Source organism: Eupeodes corollae, chromosome 1 (genome assembly GCF_945859685.1).
Source record: "Eupeodes corollae chromosome 1, idEupCoro1.1, whole genome shotgun sequence".
Taxonomy (NCBI): domain Eukaryota; kingdom Metazoa; phylum Arthropoda; class Insecta; order Diptera; family Syrphidae; genus Eupeodes; species Eupeodes corollae.
In genome coordinates, this window is record NC_079147.1 from 14766195 (window position 1) to 14790361 (window position 24167).

The 24167-nt window shown below is 31.1% G+C and overlaps 1 protein-coding gene across 1 annotated transcript; it reads right to left on the bottom strand.

Annotated features, from left to right (window-relative positions):
* Positions 1–1943: 1943 nt before the first annotated feature.
* On the bottom strand, positions 1944–22417 carry LOC129943085 (muscle segmentation homeobox). The gene is made up of 2 exons (XM_056052304.1): positions 21037–22417; positions 1944–2635 (listed from the first exon to the last, which is right to left on the bottom strand). Exons 1-2 carry the CDS (start codon positions 21929–21931, stop codon positions 2301–2303), a joined length of 1230 nt encoding a protein of 409 aa, XP_055908279.1. The 5' UTR covers positions 21932–22417; the 3' UTR covers positions 1944–2300.
* Between the last annotated feature and the right edge of the window lie 1750 nt (positions 22418–24167).

Below are 24167 nucleotides of genomic sequence, written 5' to 3' on the forward strand. Positions count from 1 at the left end.
TAAGTCTTTCAATTTGGATACCTTTTGGGTTGAAAGGAAATAAGAATATCCTGGATTAACATTACAGACTTGAAATTAATTTCTGAAAAACAAGCGCAACCCTCGCATTAAGAATCACTTTTTGGTAATTTGATACAAATGTTTAAGATGCATTATATCTCATAGGTTATTTTTATTTTTGTTTATTTCCTTTAATTATAATTTTTCTTAATAAATATTTTTTAGCTTTATTGGTTTATTTAATTGCAGTATTTTCTTAATCTTTTGGAATTCCTCGTAAGAATATTCACATCCCTCTAAAAAGGGGGTCGCGACCAACACGTTGTAAACCACAGCTGTAGAGTAAACAAGTTATCTGATATAATAACGATAACGATAATTCTTTCTGGGATGTGATTTTCAACATCATTAATACATAAGGAAAATAACAAAGGACTTAAAACACAGCCTTGCGGAACGCCTGTTTGACGTGATATCTTTCGATTTGTTTGAATCATCTTAGACAAATGCAATATTGTTCTCAAACATCTTCTCAATTTTATGAAGTTGGTTATATCTACAATAATTTTCTATTGACTGTGTGGACGCCAGCTTAGAAACTGATCACATTGTTTTTATTTGTTTAACCCAATTCGTTTGCCTTACTTAATTTAATTTTAAGAACTATTTTCTAAATAAGTTTGAAAAAGTAATATCATTAAAGAGTTTTGTCTGATCTTGATATGAATAACAAAATATATAAATATTGTTATTATAAATACATTTTCATGAAGTGTCCTAATATGTTCTTATTCTAAGGACACGTTAACTTCAATTATTAACAGTTTTTTCAGTGTAAACATTTTGTGTACGACTAAGGTATTAAGTAATTAAAACCTTAATATTTGCTTTATTTTTTGAATGTATGAAATGTCTTGACTATAAAAACATCCCATATAAGGCTGTTTCCGAACAATGAAATAAAAATGGCTACTTGTTGCAAAACATCAGTTATACCGTTAAAATGGTTCAGTTTCAATATATGACTTTAATAGACGAAATATTAGTAATTGCTCAACTGAAGTACCTACTATTTGCTACAATTCAGTAAATGTATCTGGCTATAATTAATGTACTATAAAACAATTCTATGAAAATCGAAATCTATCGAAATCCAAATCATTTTCTTAAAACCAATACCGTTGCCGTGGCCGTCGGCAAAACCAATCTTCCATTATCTTTTGTCATATTCAAATAAAACGATAGCTTTTTAATTTTTCTTTAAAAATGAATGTTTTATAATTTGCTTTTTTTTCTCAAGAATTTCCATTTTTTTGTTTTTTTAAATGTTTTTGTTTTGTTTTAAATATAATATAGTTTAAAATAATATTTACAATTAGTTTTAATATTTTTTGTTTATCTTTTTTTTGTCAAAGGTTACAATAATACAATAATAAATCTTATAACATTTACGTTTTATCTCTCCGTATACGTCTATAATATATAATATATATATTGATGTATGTATTTACATAAATTTATTAATTAAACTTTTCGCGCTTAAGTCAATATTAAGTACAAAAAATTCATATTTTTTTTTTAAATTTTCTTTTCAAGTTTGTTTTTGTTTTCCTTTAATTTAAATTTTATCAATTTATAGAAACAAAATTATATAAAAGACGAAATAAATAATTTTAATTTTGAATAGATTTCTTTAACTTTCTTTTATTTATTTTTATAAATGTTTGTTTTTTAATATTTATGTACAAAAAATAAAATACAATTGATATTTTTTACATTATTGCTGATAGAATTTTTAATTTTATTTTTTTTTTAAGGTTTTATTGTTTGAATTTTATTTAATTTTTAATACAACCACGTGGTGATAATAATACAAATTATATACTTTTTCATCTTTTTGCCTCTAAGATCCGATCAATATTTACAGTGTTCTTTTATTGCAGTTTTGTTTTTTTTTTTTTAATTTTTACTAGTTTTTGACTTTAATTGCTTTAAGGTTGTAGCAATCGAGGAGGAAATATATATTTGTTTAGTTATTTTCATTTAATAATACTACATACATTATTTTCTTTAGTTTTTCTCTTCTATATATAATTATTAATTTTAATTTTTTAATTTAACTGGACATTTGTGTGTAACTTAAAATTAATGTTTTCAATTGTTTTTTTTTTTTAATTTTAATCTTTTTTATTTACAAAATGCTCTAGCATCACAGCAATTTTGGGGTTGAGGGGTAATAATTTTGGATGATGATTATGATGATGTTGATGATAATTATTATTATTATTATTATTATTGCTCTATCCTAAATGCATCAAATTTGGATGAAAATAACCCATATAAAGTTGAGCTCCAGGTGCACCACGTCCCAATGCGGCCATTTTGATTTTTTCAATTTCAGCTTCTTGCAGACGTTTCGCCTTGGCACGTCGATTTTGGAACCAGATTTTCACTTGGGTTTCGGTCAGCCTTAATGATGAGGAGAATTCAGCACGTTCAGCAATGCTAAGATATTGTTTTTCACGGAACTTCTTTTCCAACGATAGCAATTGTTGGGTGGTGAATGGTGTTCGGGGTTTACGATTTGGTTTGTGCTTGCGTAGATTGCATTTAATTCTTGGTGGTTCATTGTTTTCTGAAAGAAATTAATGAAAAAAATGATTAGTATATTGTTTTTAATGATTGTTTTCAAAGAAAAGAGAAATAAAATATAATATTAAAAGTGCTATTGAGAGTGTATGAATACGATCCACAAGATTTTTAAAAGGCAAATTAGGCTTTTAGAACCCAACTAAGATACGAAAATGTAAGGTCATGTATTGATTCTTCAAAGAGAAGTCATATTTGGAATGCAATTTAATCCTTCACCCATTTCTGAGCTTAAAGATTCACAGTAGCTCTTAAAAGAGTTCAACCCTCTTGTAAACAAATTTTAATTGAATGAAATGAACAACGAATCAAACTCGATTTGAATGTAGGTTTATGGTCTTTAACAAATGACAGATGTGAAACCTCGCCCTAATAGCCTCATTAGAAGCACTTCTTATAGCTATATAAAAATAATTCCCCTAAAACTCTGATGATGATGAACTATAAATTGAAGTAGCATTCCAAATATTTTGTATTCTTCTTTTCATAAATCTCTCAAATATCTTTTTCCCGTCGGTGAAACACAAAAATTCTTTAAAATGTTTACACACAAAACATCACATCACTTTTCAATATAGATACATAGATACTCCATGAATTAAATGCCACAAATCGTGAATTAAAATTTATGTTGACTTTCCGCCTTTTTTCCTCCGAATGGCATTTATTTTGTTGTTGAACGGAACCGAACCCAAAAGACATCACATCAGGAAAACCCAGGCAGCAGGCACACACAATATTCACTCTCTGTCCCTTATTTTAGATGGAAAATCCAAGAAAAAAAAGTTATAGATACTTATTCAAAATACATTCCACTATTAATAGGGTCGTTCGTTTAATGTGATGCCCTAACCAAATGTGTATATATTTATATGAGTATCTACAAAATATACAGCTATGCGGTGGCATGGACTATTAACTCGACTAAATGAAGTGAAAAGTGTTAATTGAACGCGAAGCAACATAAATTAATGAAACGAATTCTAAATGACATCCACAAAGATGTTCTTCAAAAAGGAAGATATCCAAACTCGATTGAGGGTATATAAGAAACGATCCTCAGAAAAAGATTTAAATTGTAGAAATAACTATACGCCAATTGAGTGACAATATACAAGCTACAACTATGGTAAATTGCATTTTAAAGATTCGAAATTCAACATACAACCTATCAATACCACAACATGGCAGCAAATCAATCAACACCTTTTTTGCTTGAGATACAAAAACATCGCAAATGGCACATCGCACTGCAGACAAAAATTTGTTTAAGATACATTTTTGTTTTTGCTATAGAGACTTAAGATAAATGGTTTATAGAGTAAAGTTTTTTTGTTCTGCGCTCAAGATGATAAAGAAAATAAAAAAAAAACCTCAGACAGTAGAAACCACAAAGTGACAAAGAATTAAACCATTTCCAACAATAATTATCTAAGTGGCCAATAAATTCGCTGTCTAAACTATTTGTCAGACATTAAAGAAAAAGGCACAGCGAGCGCCGCGCACCGTCGCAAATCTTTCTTTTTTTTCTTTCAAAATAAAAAAGAACTCGCAAAAAAGTAATAGCTTTATCCATAAGATACATGTGACTATCTGAGAGTGTTCTCTCTCTTGTATCTGCGGGACCTGTTCAGCTCTAACCGCAACGCTAACAGAAAAAAAACTTCTACAAGTACAAACTCTTTAGCTTTTCCTTAAACAAAACGACTCAGATACTAGAGGAACACACAAAAAGATACATTTATAAGCAAAATGTATCTATTTCGAGATTTAAAATGTAATTTAAGGGATTTTTAGGTCTTTTGTTCGGAAATTTTTCGCATTTATCGTGATGCCAATGCTGATGCCGTAGCGCTACGAGCAAAATGAAAAGATACAAGATATCATGTCACACCAAAAGTGCGGTGGTATTTTAAGTGATTTTTAAATAGGGTCAGACGAGATCATCCACATTCAAACATTCTTTTCCTCTTTTAATTTTCTCTTATATAAAAATAAATAGCTCGCTATCAGAGGAAAAACAAACTGACGAGTGATTTATATTTTGTTTTTATTTACCAACAAAAAAAAAAACAATTAAATCAAGTACAAAGTACTCGTACTCGTAATGTTACTTGTTTTCTTATACATGTATCTATGGAGTAAAATTTAATTTCAAACTTGACGTAGTGTTGAGAAAATTTAATTAAATGCATCATTTCAAGTATTTTAAAATATATTCATGCTAAAGATACATTTTTCTCAACAACCCCTTAATCAACTGCAAATGAAAATTGTATATTTTTTTGTTAAAAAGGAACAATGACAATTTTCTTGGTAAAATATTGCATTTACCGCATTATTAACCCAACAATTAATGTGCCATCAAATTGACATTTTTAAAAAAATCTTCTCTCTCCTCTGTCTCGAGTAATCCAGGGACATATTTTCTCAAGATACAAGATATACAAGATCTTCTGGTAGATCATCATCATCATTATTATTATCATCTTCAGCAGCAGAAGCAGCAGCAGTGAGCTAAGCTATATCTTCTTCTTCTACCTATAGACTTATCTCAGGGTGGATTTAAGTTAAGGCCAAAACCGAACACAGAAACAAATATCGAAACAAATTAGCATACGAAATTCATTCATAAAGCGAAATGAAAATGTTCGACATGGTATTATGAGGTTGCTGGCTGCTGTGTTGTAGATGCAGCTGATTGCCATGATTTCTTGGAATCATTTACCACATCATCATCCGGCAATCTCTTCCTTCCAATTCGACTTCAATTCAATCTTTCTCTCTCTATCTGTATCTTGAAATCATCACTGGGGACTGATGTGGGGTATACATTCGTATCCGTATCTTTTTGGGCCCATTTTTGTAATTAGTACAACATGGCTCTGGAAGTTACGTTTGTATCTGCTTTTTTTCAATTTAATTTTATTTAAAACAATTTAAAATAACAACCGGTTTTTTTGTTTAAAGGTTTTTCTCAATTTTTATACCATACGGTTTTGAATTTCATTGTGGGTTATTCGATTAAAAAACAAAAACAAAAAAAAAAACAATAAAATTGGATGACAGTTTTTTGGGTTCGGGATGCCACACGATTTTTAGTTGTTGTCATTTTGATATTAAAGTTGACTTAAACGACATCATGTTAATAGTTGGGATTCAAGAGATAACGACGATAAGGTCGTTTGTAATCGATCCTGGTGTGATGAGAATTTCAGATAAGCAACCAAAGACACATATCTACCTGCTTCGCCGCTCCGGCAAAGAACGAAATTATACGTTTACCATATATTGAAATGTGGAAGGTGTTGGATGATATGGGTTAAATGAGTCTATTTATGAGACACATTATTATATTTAAACTTCCGATGCAAAAATCGATGAATTCAAATTGCTAATAATAAGAAGTTGTTCGTTTGTTTTATTTTTTATTATTTTTAAATGTTATCTGAAGAAAAAATATCGAATACCTCTTCTAAAATAATCTATCTTATTGACTTTTGCTTTGATTTTAAGGTTGAAAAAGAGAACAAGATACATTGTTTATAGATTCCATGGGAAACTATCGAAACCTTTAGATAGGGTGATCAATTTATATAGCAAAACCAAATTGATATAAATCTTTCTTGCGGGCCATAAAGTTTTTGTGAATATCGGATTTTATAGCCTTTTTTCTCTTATCAAATCAAAAAATAAAGATTTATAGAGATTGTTTATTCATTTTATGCATGTGGAACGTGATTTTACTATTGAATTTGACATTGATTTTAATATTGGGGAATCATTTGAGGTAAAACCGTGCAATAATATTTACTTAAGTGTTTTAGTGAAACAAATAGTTGTGTGTGGAACGCATTCATATTTTTACCTCCAATATGAAGGCAAGTACACAGCTTCATAACTTCATCTCAATTTTGAACATTCATAAAACGATTCAAACAAATCCGATGCAAAAAGCCGATAGCAATAATTAGGATTTTTAATTTTACAATCCACATGATCTAATATGAATAAAAGACTTGTGGATTGTTATTTATAAATCATGTTCAGGCAATTTCATCTCTCTCTCTTATTTTGTCATAATCTTGAAATAAAAATACTCTAGAGATATAGTTCCAAGAACGTGTGGAAGGTATTGGTACAAATTATTCTCGTTTTTTCTTCTATTCCATTTATTTCAATTGATTGTTTATTCAATTTACTTCCTGAGCATTAAATTCCACAGCGTATTCCCGATGACAAGTTCAATTCACCATAAAAAGTAAAAACCCATCTTCCACACCATCATCATCATCAGAGATACATTCCCACCTGTCAACTTATCTTACAAACGCGCAAATACAACAAAAAAATGCTCTTTCTGATGATCGGACGTCAGATTGACATTTAGTTTTCGATTTTTCATCACTCCAAATCCAAAAAAAAATCCTTTTTTATTTCTCTCTCGTCTCAAATCACACCATAAACTCTATGCCTTCCCATCATACTCGTACCTTGCCTTTGCCTCAGTCTTACGTTTTAAGATGAGATACTTTTTATCCATTTTAAGACTTTATTTTGTGCGAACTTTTTTTTTGTGTGTTTAGTATTTAGTTTGTTGATAGATACACTCCTTTTTGGTATATGTACTTATGTATGTCTGTGTGTATTTGTGAGGTTTTTGAATGCAGTCACACAAGGTGAATTCGTGTTTTAGTAATTTTTATTGCAAAATTAATTGATCATTTGTTACTAATTGCTTGGTATAGGTTTCGCATTTTACCATAATTGTCTTTTGCGGTCGTCGTTGTCGTCGGTCGGTTGGGTTTGCTTAGGTTGGTACATAGTCTCGTATATATATATCTATCTTCAAGATACACATTTTTATCTATTACTGCCCAACAGGGGATCACTCTGTGATGGTTGTGGCCAAAAGATATCTAAAACGCGTATAAGATTGGACTAAAGGCGACGACGAAAACGATGTCTACGACGCGACGACTATCGAACGCTCTGAAGACCCGACTTGGTTAATTCAAGTTCTACTTTAACAGGCCTTTAAATACATGTCCTTTTATTTTGTATTTCTTTACATTTATTTACCTTTTTTTTCGTACCTATATTGAATTTATCAAACTGCGCGTGTTGATTTCATTGATTTAACGAATTCCCTCGATCGTTGTTGGAAATTAAATGCGAAATGGAGAGTGGATTTTGTTGTTTTATATTTTGAGTTTATTTTATATTCGAATCATTTTAGCTTCTTTACCCCCCATGATCCAGCAATTAGTCTGAGCACGTACATTTTGTATAAAGTTAAAGGTGCCTCTTTGATACGTCGCTCGTCGTCGTTTACTCGTCGCTCGTAGGTTTAAGAGATACCTGGAGGCATGTAGCACCATCGATTAGTAATTATTCGCTTTGCTATCTACAACTATGGTTCGCACATTTAATACACCACTCTGGATATCTTTTGGATTTAGATTCAGCTCTCGATGGGGGATTTCACAATAAAAGAAAAACGAAGACAGCAAGTTTTCATTTTGTATAGAAATTTTAATTAGAGCCAAATTTGTCACTTATGGCAACAATCACAGCTGGACTTGCAGTTTTATGTGTGCGTAGATATGTAATTTAATTCGATTTCAAGTCATCGCATCGTTTAAATTAAGTCTCTATGTTGTTTAAGTTGTTGTTCGTTTTATTTTATATTGTATGTGAAAATTCCTGTTTTGTATTTTTTTTATTATACATCGTTTAATTAATTGAGTTATGTTAGCAGATCAAATGTATCTACATGTTTTGGAGTTTAAGCCAAAATAAGAAGTTAACAAAGAAGAGAAAATGAAAGAAGTAAATAAGTACTTAATGTCCTGGGAGTCCAAAGAAAATAACACAAAAGGTGCAATCAATTGCCATTGGGTAGTTTCAAATCTCAACGTATTTTTATTCACTGGTGGTAAGAATTTTTATAGAAAACATGTTTTGGGAGGTCTTTAAGCTTAGAATATTGTTTTTGTAAAAAAAATGTTAAAAAAGTTATTTTCAGTGGAGAAATATTAGTGTGGAACGTATGTGAAGAAATATCAATATTCTAGTTATTATTATTTCTGTGGTATTACTTTCTCTTTTAAAATTTAATACAAAAAAATGAAATTATTTGTTTATAGGAACAATAATTTAAATTCTAGAATATCTGTAAAATAAGCATCCACAATTAATGTGGAACATATTTATGAAGGCTTATAGTAGATATTTCTATAATAACATTTAATTTCTGTTAGTTGTTTTTATGAAGCCAACTTAACAATTTGTTTATAGAATAATAACATTAATTAAAAAATATTATTTCTATGAAAAAACAAGTGTTTAACGTATTCGTTTAAAACGCATTTTTGTTATTTGTTTGATTTAATTTGGAGTGATAATAGTGAAATCACATAGAACTATGTAAATTAACTTTAGAATCGTCAAATCAATTGTGGAACGTTACTTAATTTGTGAAACACACTGTCAAAAGAACCCCTTTTAGCTATTTGATTTACGAAAAGTATAAAGGCAAATCAAATAGTGGACAAATACTATTTGTCAACAATATACTAATCCATACTTCCTTAAGTCATTAAATCTCATCACAAAATTCTTCATCATCCATAGAGCCAGACAACCAAAAAAGAAGAAGGTAGATATAAAGCAGTAAAATATCAAATAATTTGTGGAACCTAATTAGGTTTTCGCACATTCAACGATTCCCACAGCGCAAATCGACCACACCTCAATAATGACGATGTTCATGGTAGATGCGGTTGGCAGTCCGCAATGTCCATATACATTTTTTTCTCACATTTCAATAATTTATATGATTTGATTTCTATGGAGATACTAATTAAATATATACAACTCCCGCCACCGCCGCCGGATATCTACACTACAAAAAAATATATAAATTGAATTTGATTATCATCGCAGCGTCATGTCACCGCGCATTTCACTTGTGGTGGTTCTTTTTATTAACTCGCCCATAACACTCTATAAAAAAGGAAAAAAGATACAGTGGAAAGTTGAAGAAGATAATAAAATGAATAAACTTAATTGATATATCAAAAGATATGGAAGTCACAATAAAATTCGAGTGACATATGGATTTCAAATTAGCATCTTTCTTTTTTTTTTGGTCAGTCCACCCGTTTTCATGTTCACGACGTTCAGTCATATAATATACCTAATTGTATAGTGGGACGGTATATACAGCAACGTACTGGAAGCTCTTAAAAAAGAAGATACAACGCGCAACTAAATTCAGGTAGAAATATAATAAAGTAAAAGATACAAACAACCAATTGGTTAACAAGAATGTCGAGATAAATTACAATTTAAATGTTCGATATATACTTTTTTTTTTAATGTGGACTTGTTTATAAGGAGCATCACCTTTTGGCTTTTTAAAAAAAAATAAGAAAATGTAGCACAAAGAGTTGTGGTATCTTTATTTTTTCTTGTTGGTGTTCATTCTAGAATAGTAAACAAAGATAAAAATGTATCTTGAGACAAAAACCGGTAGTTAATGAGCTCTCTATAGAGCATCAGGCAACCCTTTTGTCACATCTGTGTTTATATTTATTTATTTCTTTTTTTGTTGTTGTTGTTGGTTTGTTTTCTGATGGAAGTCGTTATTGTCCTCAACCAAATGTCACATCCAAATTAAAATTCCCTATAAAATTAAATCGGTAATCTAATAAATTTCAAAACTCACAATAAAGAAAACAAATATGGAAAGGAGGACCAACATATTCACAATATAATAATGATCAAGGATTAACGAACTATAATACAAAAGGATTGTGGAATGTATCTTCAAGAGGGATATGCGCTTCTGTTTGAAATATAAATTTTGAGTTGAAATATATTTTCCTGTGCGATTTGTAACTTAAGATAAGACAATTCAATAAATATAATATAACACAAGAGGGAAGAGGCGTTTTTGAGAGAAACTCTCTGGATATGGGATCTGATCATCTGATGATGTGGATCTTAATCGCACGAGGGTAATAAAAACGTTTTACTTAATTAATTTTGATATGTATCTTTTGACAGTGATTTTTTTGTTGTCGTATTCTTTTGTTTGTTATCTTAGTTGTTGGCATCATCGTGGGTCGTCTACACTTCCTACTATCTTATGCCTATATATGCCTACAACAAAGAAAACAGGAGTCTGAAGCCATCAACACTTCTTGACTATTGCACTCCATGGGAACTGCTGTGTTTTATTTCTTGATCTATAGGTAATCAATATCTTTATATGGTTGTTGTAGTTACAGAGATACTTCTGACTTTGGACATTTAAGTCAGGATTTTATTGATTTTTAATTAGGAACACATTCTTCGAAGCCTTTATTGGGTTTTGACAAAAAGATATGAGGTTACAGTCACAAAAAGTAACTTGTGTGAGCAAATCACTGTGAACAAATCATTGACTTATGAAATTTCATAAAATTAGCAAATAATTGTGTTCAATGAACAACTTCATTAAGCCAAAAAAGTAGATGGATATCAGTTAAATTTGAATGAACAAAAGTAATGTAATTTTCATAAGATCAGCGAATCATGTTGTTACTTTAATGAACAACTTCATTGACAAAAAAATAAGTTCATCAACAAAATTTTAATCAACATAAATTTGATATGATTTTCGACATTTTGGTGCGCATTAGATGCTGACATTTATTTATGTGTGCACTGAATAAATTATACATAAGATCCCTCGAATTTAATTTAAAAAATGATTCTTTAACCCAATAAATTGATGTAAATGTCATCGAAAATGGTATTTATGTGCATTTCGTTAGATGATTTCACTTTTGTTTGTCTCTCACACCTGGGTTAACGCATCTTTCTTTAAAATGGTATACAAATCTTTTATTTATGCGCATAATATTTTAAAATTTAATTTAATTTAATTTCTATGTGAACAAGAAAAAACAAAATAAACATCCCACACACGCCATTCATTCAAAAGGGGAAAAATATTATTCAGGCCTCATTAGGAATTATGATATATGAGTTCTCATTCATCAAAAATGTTAAATACCTTTTTATATATAATACTGTTGTTGCTTTGGTAGATTTTTGTCGTTTAATGGAGACACAGATGTTGGGTTTTTTGTTGAATTTTTAATCTCAAAAATTGATAATGAAGAAAGAGAGAAATTGGGATTTCCTATAAGATGCTTTAATCAAAAGCTTGATTCTAGAAGTCATGTGTTTAAAATGTAGGTAACTAAACCAGCTTTGTAAACAAAAAATAATAATCAAATAAATTTGTATCGTAGGTACCTATAAAAATTTAAATGCAAACAATGCTTAATCATTCAATAGGAGCAAAATTTAAAAATTAGATACACATATTTTTATTCGACACCTATTTTCCACATCAGTGATTTAAGAACTATTACTAATCAATTATTACAACAAAGAAGGTCGCTATTGTGTCAAAGAAATTGTATTAAATAAATATTATCATGCGAACAAGTGTTTTATTAAAGAAAAAATAATTTAATTAATTTACACTTCAATTTGATTTTATAAAGAAAGATTTGAAAAGGAAACAGCTGACCAAATTGTGATTGCTCTCATTGGAAAACCCATTACAATGACAAGATTGTGCAATGTGTATATAAGTTCAAGAAATTCATAGACAATTTTACCATAAACTTCGAAGAATCACAACAAATTTAGAAGGTTACAGTTGACTTTGTATTTTAAAGGAGAAACGAGACTTTCTGATAAATTTACGATCCACACGCTAAATGCATATTTAATTACTAACCAATGTCAATTATACAAACATTAAACAATGACAAGATGTTGAATGTTAAGTTAAGTCAAAAGAAAAATTAATTAACACTTACAGAGTTTTAAAAAAAAACCTATACAAGACGCAGATGTCATAATCATGCAGCAGAAACTCAAATAAATAACCAACTTTAAATTAGGAAATTAATGTTTGAATACGAAAATCGAATGAAGCTTACAAAATATCCTTCTTTATAAAAAAAGAATTAAAGTATGGATTTTTAAAAACAAATTAAATGCATGCTTTGTACAAATAAATACTCATTTTCTATTATCCACACACCTTCCTAAACTTTCCTCGGACGATTTTTGCGTGAATCACTCTTTCCATTTGAAAACAGAAAGAAACAAAGTCTGATGACTACAATCAATTAACAAATCGACAAATTGACGTCCATACTTAATAATTCCACAAAAAAAAAAAAAACTAAAATTAGCATGTCATGATGTTTCCTGGGTACAACAGAGAAAAAAATAAACTTACGATCCACACGCTAATGCTTGCACTTAACAATGTCAATTCTTCAAAATTATTGATACATTGACAACATGTTGACTACTTATTTAAGATAAAACTAAAAAATACTAATTAGTATCGTTTCTAATGATAAATATAACCTCGCTTAGCAAGGGCATATAATTAAAATAACAAAGACAACAAAGAACATCAATTTATCTACATCACCACAGTATCTCAAAAATATCGTACCCCTAAGGTATGAATTTAAAATTCGTGGATTAAAATATAAAATCTTTATTAATTGCTAATCAATAGAATATAAAATGAATTTAGGTCTCTGCCTTTGACAAGAAAAAAATTAGTCAAAAATGCCAATTTAAATAAATTTCACACACACCTACAATTATACAGAATATAAATCGCAATGTCTCTACCTTACCTATTAAAACCTTTAAAACAGGTAAAGTTAATTTTTATTTTTGTTTAAGAATATATGTTAATTTAATGCAAATAAATTACTGCTGTTGAACATTAATCATTCGCTTGAACAAATAAACGAACAAATGTGTGGAATAAATAATTCAACCTAAAAATAATAAAACAAAACCAGCAAAAATAAGGTGCGAATGTATCAAAAACAAAGCATCTAGCAGATAAGCCACGATATACTTAGACACCTCTAACGTATACCGTACCATAGGTAAAATTAACTCCCGCTCTGTGCGTTCCACAAAACCTTAAACGAGCCCATTAGTTGGTCGGTCGGTTTGAAAATAGCGTGCAAAATGCATATTATGAGGTTAATAGCAAAGCAAGTACCTATAACTATATAAAAATATTGCACGCTATAACTTTAACTACCATCGACACACCTAAAAATTTTTCGCAAAACCGCAACCGCAAACATTCTCTCCGTATAAATATATATATAATAGACTAATTCATATAATGTATGTTTGTATACATTAAGTTAAACAATTCGTAATTAATTTCTCTTTTATTTTTTGTGTATAACTTTTTATACCTTTGCACCTCATAAAGGTTCAATGTTATTTGTGTGAGTGATGTTTGTTTGTAAGTCTGTGTAAATTTATAATTCAGGGAGGTTAACAAATTAGCGATTAGAATTAAATAAAAATATACAACAAAAACACAGTGTAAAATCATTAGTTGTTGTGATTATCTGCTGTTGATTGTTGTTTTTTAGAACGCTGAATAACAATTGAAGTGCGGCGCTAACTAATAAACTTTCCGAGATGTTGAATTATTATCTCTTAACACTGTTAAAGTGCGATATGTGATTATACACTTAAGTTTTCATCAAAAGAGTTATAAGAGATACATTCCTATTGGATAGATTTTACAGTAATAGTAATTTTAACAAGCACTTTTAGTATACTTACATATGTATATGTATAGGTATGGGGTGCAATTTTAATAAAATAACAATAAATTTTAACAATTTAACATTTTTTCAATGTGTCCAACCTGAGAGAAGGGTTGCCAGGGACTGAATTCGTTTAAAGAAAGAAAACTTTCATATATTTCCTTTTTTTTTTAAGAAAATCAGGGATACGTTCCACAAACATTTGTATGATTTTTCATTCACTCTACGTTATTGAAACTTGGGAATAATTTGTTAAAATTAAAGCTTAAAAGAAATTTGACAAAGATAGTTTGTTCGATTAACAAATTGTGTAAAATAATGGCTGTGGATTGTATTAATTTTATATTTCATGTTCTTTTCTAAGTTTCTTTTCAAAATGACATGGTAACCCTTTCAGTTTTGTTGTCGATTCTCTTTGGACTCTAAGAACAGAGCAATAGATAACTTCGCGGCAGTAATGTTGATTAAAACTACGAAATTGTTCTCATTTTAAACATCAGTAAACATCATATAGATACTCCATTCGTATAAATCCCTTGCTTCATGCCGGGCGAACATCCATCGCTACGATCGCGTCGTGCGTTGAAATCGTCGTTCTGTATGACTTGATTTTAGAGCAATTTGTATCATAAAATTGTATATTTATATTATTTATGTAGTAGCTACAGCTCGTCATATTTTATACAACAATGAATTAAGTGTGTGTTTGGGTTTATGTTATTATAGTAGAGGCTTGTGGGCAGTGAGCCTTTGCATCAGATTATTATTAATAATTTATTTTGTTTTTATTCTATTACTATCTTTTTCTTTTTTGTTACAAAGAGAACATAAACACGCATTAGAAACGCCGATTAAATGGTTGAGATTAAAATGAATAATGTTCACTTAGTGAGAGTGAATAAATTGACTTTATCCATAAGATACGATCCACAAGCCAGATAAACAGTATAAAGAGACTGTTTTTACTTTATTTTGATCTAATATATTACATGTACTGTTGTTCATATTAAATGTAAGCTTTAAAGGGTGATTCATAGGTACATATATTTATATGTTAAGGTTGATAGAAAAGAGGAAGTAATATTTTATTAGACAAGTAAATTGTTGTTAGTTCATGACTTTACTTTTTTTTATTGAGTTATTGTTTCATTAATATTTTTTTTTGAATTGAAATTTTACAACATTCATTTAGTTGCTGATTTATTTTCAACTAGAGCGTGTTTTCAAATTAATCAACAAGGTATATGACTTAACATTCATAGGAGGGTTCGAGTTTTTCTTATCTGTGATGTTCAAAATCCAATTTGTTGCCATAAAATTGTTTGAATTTTATAATCTTTGTGTTTCTAGTTTGATTTAGATTTTTCTGAAAAATAATATCATCCTAAAGGTGAATTAAGTCAATAGAAAAACAAATTTTACGAAATTGTCAACAAGATACTTTATAAACTAAAAACCCCTTAAAATAATGAAAAAAACAATGATATGACAGAAAAATATGTTGTATGAAATGACAAAATCAAGATGATGATGCGTAGAGCTATGATGACTTTTGATTTGTTGTTAAATAGATATTTGTTTAAAGTCTAAGACCCTTCTCAAAACTAACACAATCGTTTCCCTCTAAAACAGTTTAAATATAGAATGACATTTATTAGATCCTTGTTCCACAGAACCTGAAATTCTTCTTCATTTAGCTTTCAAGCTTCCAAATTTCTATAGATACCTAATGACATTTTGTTCTTCATTAATTTTCAATTATAAAACATTCAATTCATATCTTTAAAAGTGTAATGTACCATTAATCCACTTAATTTATCCTTCAACCACACATATATCTACAAAATATCAGTTAAGGTACATCATTAATCATGTCAAATTCGTCTGACATTTTATATCCCCTTTTTTACAGGGAGAGAGAGAGTCTATCAATTCTGTATAAATAAGTATATAAAAAGGTTACCACCTTAACGATTATTTATCCATTCATCCCTTCGATATTTAAAGACCACAAAAAAGAGATAATTACCATCAATTCAATAAACGAGAGTAAAGATAGGAACAGGGATTTTTTCAAATGAAAAAAAAAGGTAAAGAATGAGGAGAGAGCAAAACAACTGCCGGCAGCAACCCTTGAGATAATTTCAACAAAAAGAAAAAAAAAAACAGCCACTGGTTGTTGTTTAAAAGATATTTATTTATTGTCAAACGACCCTATGCCGATTCTTCTTTTTGATCAAGGACCTAACCTACATCTATAGCTACATCACGCATTTAATTAGGTATACACTTCTGTATATTTTGAGTGGCGATTGTGTGTCGCAAAACATTTAAATGATTATTATCACAAGTAGGTAGTTATTTAGAATAAGATACGATCCACAAAAGAAATTAGATATGAGATTTTTTGTATTTGTCAATTTTTTAACTTAATTAAGCGAAACAACGTTTGACCTATTCATATCATCAGCTACTGTCTACCTTCTGTAGTCCAAAGTATCTTAAAGTGGCTTCTATCTTAAAGACATCCGCATACAAAAAGTGTAATCTATGACATCGATCTGGACGTGTGGTCTGAACCTTTCTGAATTCGGTTTTATATGGCTTGAGTAAATAGCTTCTAACACCTGATGATGAAATGGACGACCTTGTTTTGCATTAAGGTACATTATACTCCTTGACAAGGCGCACCTGTTTTTGTGTGCTGTGTCTTGCCGCCACCGCTGCCGTTCTCGTCGTCGTCGCTGTCGATGTCAATGTCGATAAAAAATGTTCAGAAAAGTCTTCAATTATTTTACATATCTCGCACTAAGCTTAGATTAATGTCAATTGTTAATTGTTAAAAATCCTTTTCTTGTTTGGTAAGAACTTTTAGAAAATCTTAAATATTTCACCATTCATTAAATTTGTCAACTCCCAACACAAGATACAAGAAAAAATCAACCAAACAAATTTAATGTGAATCCGTTTTTAGTTCGTCGCATCGTGTCGTTAGCGCGGTTCCCATGGATTCCACCAATTCATTTAGCTACAACATATCAATCCGCCAAGCTTATAACCAAGACCAAACCCATACGATCCACACCGACCGACGACAACCGCGCTATAGGAATAAGAACAAGTGTGGCATGTCATCCGTCGCATCCATCGCATCCGCGTCGCGGTCGTTGGATCGTTGGATCGTTTTCGTTGGCGTTCGTGTAGTTTGTAGTTTCTTTTATTAGGTAGAAGATAAAAATTTCAATTTTATTATAATGTCAATGTATCTGGTGGTGTTAATGTTATTTAGCTGCTCTGGAGAGCCTGCAGTGTTATAGATTATGGGAAATCGCCGTCCGTTCGCCCAATCCCCCTCACAATGAAACTAAAATGTTAAATGTGATGAAATTTGAGAACACAATATGTTATTGCTTCTGATGTTGGTTCTTTGACTTGACTTGACTTTGACTGTGATGTCAGCACAAAAAGAACAATAAAACGAAACACAAAAAAAAAAACAATGAAACACGAAACAAATTGTTTATCTAACATTCTTCTAAAGGTCGTCTAATTAGTTGTGGAAATGTATCTCATGATGATCAAGAGTATCTTTGGGTCTATTAGCTTTCAAAACATATAAAAGGTGGGTGTAATATGGTTATCAGCTATAGAGCTATGAACTATAAAGAAAAGTTAACTCTTGACTGACTTAAGGTACACAATCGAATTAATCAAATGCAAATATTTATATAAGAAAAAGGTTTATTGTTGGTAGTTGAACAGGCCTTCTGTTTCCTGTTTGTGCTACTACTGCTGCTCTGGCCCTTTCTCTAGCTAAGGTTCTGTGTTTTGTAGGGTATATGGTGTGTTTTTTTTGTTTCTCCATATTATAGAAAATACTTCAACACTTTGGTGACAAATTTCCAACTGCGGGAAACCTTAACGAATTCTGTTTTTGAGTCTTAAGTTGTCAGTCAAATTCCTGAAAAATATCCCACCCTAACTGGAGTCGGATGGACAAACAAAAAGCACAAAATGGTGAAAATTCGATAATATCCTTTAAGATACAAGAACAAATCCTTTTCAACAAGAGAATAGGAATACATTTTCACAAAACCCCTTCTTTCTTTTGCTCCTCGTGGTCGTAGTCGTGGTCGTCGACGTCGTTATGGTCGGTCTTATGGTTAAGTATATGGCGAAGCCTTTGATGAAAGGCACAAAACCACGAGCTAGGAGGTTTGTGGACTCTTTAAATGCCAAAGACCGTGACAAAGTGTTTATGCTAACAAAAACTAGTGCGAAATGGCTGATGATATTTTATGCTAAAATAATGAAGACCAAGACCAAGAGGTTATACGGGCTTATATAGGTTCATATGGAGTTTAAAGTGAGTTAAGAATAAAAACTAAGTGGTGACTTTTAGTAAGTGCGATTGTGTCGTAATAAATTGTTGATATGGAGATTCTTGAAGGTTGGAAGTTACTAAATAATTGTCAAGAATGTTTACTAATAAGAGAGAAAATTGTTAGAATTTCTTCATTGTTAGATTTCGTGTGGATCGTATTTTGTTTATTTTTTGGTTTTTTAGTTTATGTTCTATAGTTTGACGACAGAATTCTAATAGGAATGATTTTTGAGAAAGATGGTAACCTGAACAATTATCTTTCAACTAATATAAATGTGGATCGTAGTTTTCTAGACCATATTAACTCACATGAAACTGATTTCAAACACAAAAAAGAATTTAAATACGAATAGACTCTTGATTTTAAGACTTTGGTTCTTATTTTAAATGTCTATCTTTTCTTAAACTCTTGTGGAATGTATTTTAAAATGTTTCTACGATATAATTTAATTTATGTTTTTTGATTTCACTCAAATTATTTCATTCAGAAGAACAAAAACCCATGTATACAAAATTATACTTCCCATCATAACTCAAATTTCTTTGCAAAGATGGGTGTCATAAAAATGATTAATTAAATGAAACACTTAATAATTTATTGTTATCGTGTGATAAATTTCAAAATAAAAAGCTGGTCATAATAATTAAGCAGTTATATATTTTTGTTTACGTTGATATGTCAAAGCAATAATAATTCAACAGTTAATCTTGATGACAATAGAAGTTTACAAAAGTCTGATTTGTTATTTTATACGGTATCACATATTTGTAAAAGTTTAACTTTATTATTTTCTACTTTATTTAATCACTTTAAATTCATTTAAAAGAAGTTTTAATTCATAAAATCCAAATTGATGAGAATAAATTAATTAATAAAAGAGATTATGAGAAGATTAAATTGTTAAAAAAAAAGGATTTAATTCGAAAAGAATTTAATTCTTTTATTGGTTTGAGAATTATTAGAAACGTGTATTTTGTTAATAGATGACGTTTTGATTCAAATTCATGTTTTTGATACTGAAGAAAATAAAAACCTGACCATTAAAAGATAGTATCGACTTTTTATTTCAATGTAGCATTTTTGTATATTGTCTAAAGTCCTTAAGATTCCACATTTTGGACAAAAAAAACCACTACTTAAAAATATTGAAACTAAGAATATTAAAACACATGGCTGCGACTAATTAGCCGGCGTTTCAAAGCAAATAATTGAATCAATTTGTTATGATTTCTTATCGAAAAAAATCTCATTAAGATATTCAAGTATTTTCCATAAAAAACTACGTGTGGAACATATGTCTATTTAAAATAGCATTTGTGTAAACTAACTAAAATTAATTATTAACCTATATTTTTTGAAAACAATTTTAAGTGTTTATATTGAAACAAAGCTCGCTATTAACACACAAAAATGTACTTAACAAAAACTAATTAATTAATGGCCTTAAGAGTAAAGAAAAACAACTTTTTCATATACAACTTGAAAAAATATATATTGTGTTTTATTGGAAGCTTAAGTGTAGACATAACGGTAAACATGAAAAAAATTATGTTCATTTTTAGAAATCTTATTTCAACATCTACCGGTTGACATATATATTGTTACAAAATTCGTCCTCTAACATAAAAAAGATACTTGTGGAACCTATTCGAATTCATATGAAAAAAATCACAATTCGACTATGATTTATGAAAATTCTAGCTGTGAAAACAATCCACATACATTATGGCTGAAACCATCATAAACTTCACCGCACTCTGAATATCTTTACTTATTAAACCGAAAAAATATTTAAATTGAAAACTTGATTGGTTTAGCAGGCGGACAAGCAATGTCGGTCGTCTACCCGTCGGGGTTTTCATTAATTTTTGTTCATGATTATGGTTGCTGCTGGTCTGGTCTGGTTTGATGATGGCTGGGGTATAGAGGTATCTCTTTAGACTTAATAAGTCTTGACAACAAAAAAAAATTAAGCCATCACCATCAACACAGACAACGCGTTGATTGTTTTTAATAAATTGGATCCAATAGAAGACAATTACGTTATAGGTTGGTTAGTTTTTCTTTTATTTCGGATACATTTTTTTTAAGTGAGGGTGCGAGAGATATGACAACATAAATAATCCAAATCAACACTAATTGAATGTAGGCGGTTAATTGGGCCAAAATGAGACAAATAACAATGACCGACCATAATTTAAAACGATTTATATCGTTTGTGGAAGCTAAGTTTCCGCACAAAAACACACTCTACAAAGCACTTTGAATTTTGTTTAAGTTTTTTAAAGACAAATTAAAAATATCAAATAAATAATGATGCTTACCTCCACCAGGTCCAAAACTTTGTCCCGGAAATAATCCAGGCGGTCCAAATGGTGGCATTTGTCTCGCACCCGGCCATGGAACTCCACCAACAATACCACCCCAAGCTGCCGCCAGCGCACTGAATGTCGGTGTCGGCCGAATTGGAACATGTCCCGCCGCTAATGCCGCCGCCGATGGTGACAGAATATGCGGGGACGATTGCATAGAATTGGGCATTTCGGGGGATTTACTGCTGTCGAGGCCCGGCGTTGATCGGCTGTCGTTATTCATGTCCTCGATATCAATGTCTTCTTCCTCCTGATTCGAATCATAGTCCACTTCCGATTCGGCGGAACTGTGGGGCGTATGACGTTCGTTTTTCGTCATTATCGTCGTCGTCGTCGTCAGACTGCTGTGATTGCTCTCCTGATGGTGATGCAACGATGACACGGGCGATGAGGCTGAATTATTGTTGTGGTTATGATGATTGTGGTTGATATTGATGTTGATGTTGGGCAGGTGATTTGATGATGAGTTATTGTTGTTGTTGTTATTGCAATTTTGGAGGTGCTGTTGGTGCATGGCGGCAATGTGTTGCAAGTGATGCGGATGCAGCAGCATTGGCGGATGATGTGACGCAGGCGGTGATATTGACGTCGTCGAGGCGGCCGAATGTGGCGAGGTTGTTGTTGCAGTGGTAACAGCGGTTGAGGAGGAAAGATTTGTAGGCAGCATCATGTCAATGGGTTCTGTGGGACTCCGTGGCCTGGTGTCGGCCAGCAGAGATGCCACGCTAAAGTTACTCAATCTCGAGCTAGACTTGTGCATTTGCTGATGGTGCGATGTTGGGGGAACCGTCGGGCTCGTCATTGTTGTACGTACACCAGTCACAGTCATTCCTGATAATTTTATCATATAGGGTTGAATTTTTCAATTAAATAAAAATAACCAAAACAAAAATCACAATAATTTTAACACACACACACACACGAAATGGTCAAGGAATTTTTTGAAGGATTTTTATGTGAGTTTAAATCGGAATATTCATTTGGAACAAATGATATGTTGGAAGAATCTCTGATTGTGTCACTTCACTGTATCTTTTATCTATAAAGGATTATCCTTGTATCCTTGGTGCATCTAGGAGGAGGTTTGTTTCACTGGCACATTTTTTCACACTCGGCTCTTGATCGTATCTCAAGACGTGTAAGCAGTTGAAAATCTTTCTTAATTTTTTTGTTTTTTCTTTGTGGAACATAAACACGACAAGAGTTTTGTTTTTATTTTTCTCAAATTAGGCTTTTTTTGTATCTTGAATTCTCTGTCCACAAAAGACGCAAAAATTTTTAACAAGGAACACACGTCCAAATGAGATCACGACTGGTCTACAACTGAAGCACATGAGTTAAGATCGACGTTGATTCACTGGTGCGATGGTGTCATGTAGTGGGTATGTTCACATAGATACTCACATCTACATTCACATTCACCCTCAAGTCAGCTCAGCTTAGCTCGCAGTTCAGTGTTACGTTCAAACAATGCGGTGGAACCTGTTTTTTTCTTCATTGCTTTGAATTTGAGTTGAAAAATCCACACCCTTTCCAACCGGCTTGTGCGACTTGTGCTACCCCAATAGCTCGGCAATAAGGACCAATAAAATGCGGTCCGACTTTTTTCTCTCTTTTATCTTGCTCTAACTGTTCTCATCTTTTCTGTTAACGGTGTGTTGTTGTTGTTTTTTGTTTTTCTTTTGCTGGGTACGCCTATTGGATTTCAGTTGTGTATCTTTTAGATACTTACATTTGAGGGGAAACCTGGAGTGGCGTTGTTTTTGGTTCGTTGGTGAAAAATCGGCGTTGGTGAGATTCGAAGTATATAGATTGGGTGTCTCTTTTTGGCCAAGGGGAATTTTGGAGACAGTAGAAAGAGGTTTTTCGATATGGCAGACTTTAGATACTTTTTGTTTTTTTTTTTTTTTTAAGCAGTTGCAGTGTGATAGCTGATGGTAGAGTTATTATCTCTTTCCCACTTGAACGGATCTGAGAACTGTAGGCGAGGTGGTGAAGCCAGTCACACATTCAGAATTGGTTTTGTATTTATTTTTGAAAATATGAAGATAATTGGCAATCGAATAATAAGCAATGGGGACGTCCTGTCTAGGCAGAGTCTTCTTTCTCCCTTCAGATACTTTTTTTCAGTTTCAGCTTCTGTTTCTTTTTTGTGTTGTTTTGTTGTTGTTGTTGTTTTTGGATTTTTATTTTTAGTTCTCAATTGAGTTTTTATTCGAGAGTGTTGTACTTTTTATTGTGTGTTGTTGGTGTTTTTGGGTGCTTAATCGTTTGCTCGTTTACTCGTTTTACCCCTTTTTTATTTTTAATTTGGTTTTGTAGATACTTTGTGTTGTTGTTGTTGTTGCTGCTGTTGCAGAAAAGTATCTATGATAGATAAATACCTACCTACACCGACCCACCAAAAGCGAGTGCTGGCTGGATGGAGGAGCTAATAGAAATGTTTATTGTGTTTTTGTAATGGCTGTTCATTTTGTATCTATCTAGCCACCTATAGCTATGTATCTTCTCATAGACAGATAGATACTTTTTATTTTGTTAATTCCTTATGAAGGGGTAAATTTTGGCTGAATTTTATAAAATAATTATTATATTGTTGGAGTAATTTTGCAGTGATGAGATGGTGTTTCGGGGGATTTCTGCTGCCTTTTCGTGTTTGTTTTTCCTGCCTGTGAAAATGTGTGGTCATACTGAAAAGCGACTAAGGAAAAAAAGAAGATGGAGAAAATTAATTCATTTTGTTGTTTGAAAGAGATTTTAATCGCAGAGGAAATTATGTTTTTCGTTATTATTATTATTATTTTTTGTTTGTTTGTTAATTTTCGTTGGGAAAAAGAAAGGGGAGGGTTTTTTTTGTTGTATTTGCACCTGAACTGAAATGTATGTAAGTCGGTGGGTAGGTGGAATGGAAGGTGGGTGCAAAGATAGGATACCCGCAAAAAGGGGTGGTGAAGCTTGAATTTCTGTTATTATTTTTGGGTGTGTTAGTTGATTCAGCGTAGGTATATTTTTGTATTTAATTGGTATAGGTATAGGTAAGTAGACAAGGGTGACTCAAGTTAAATATCTAAATGCAAATAAGT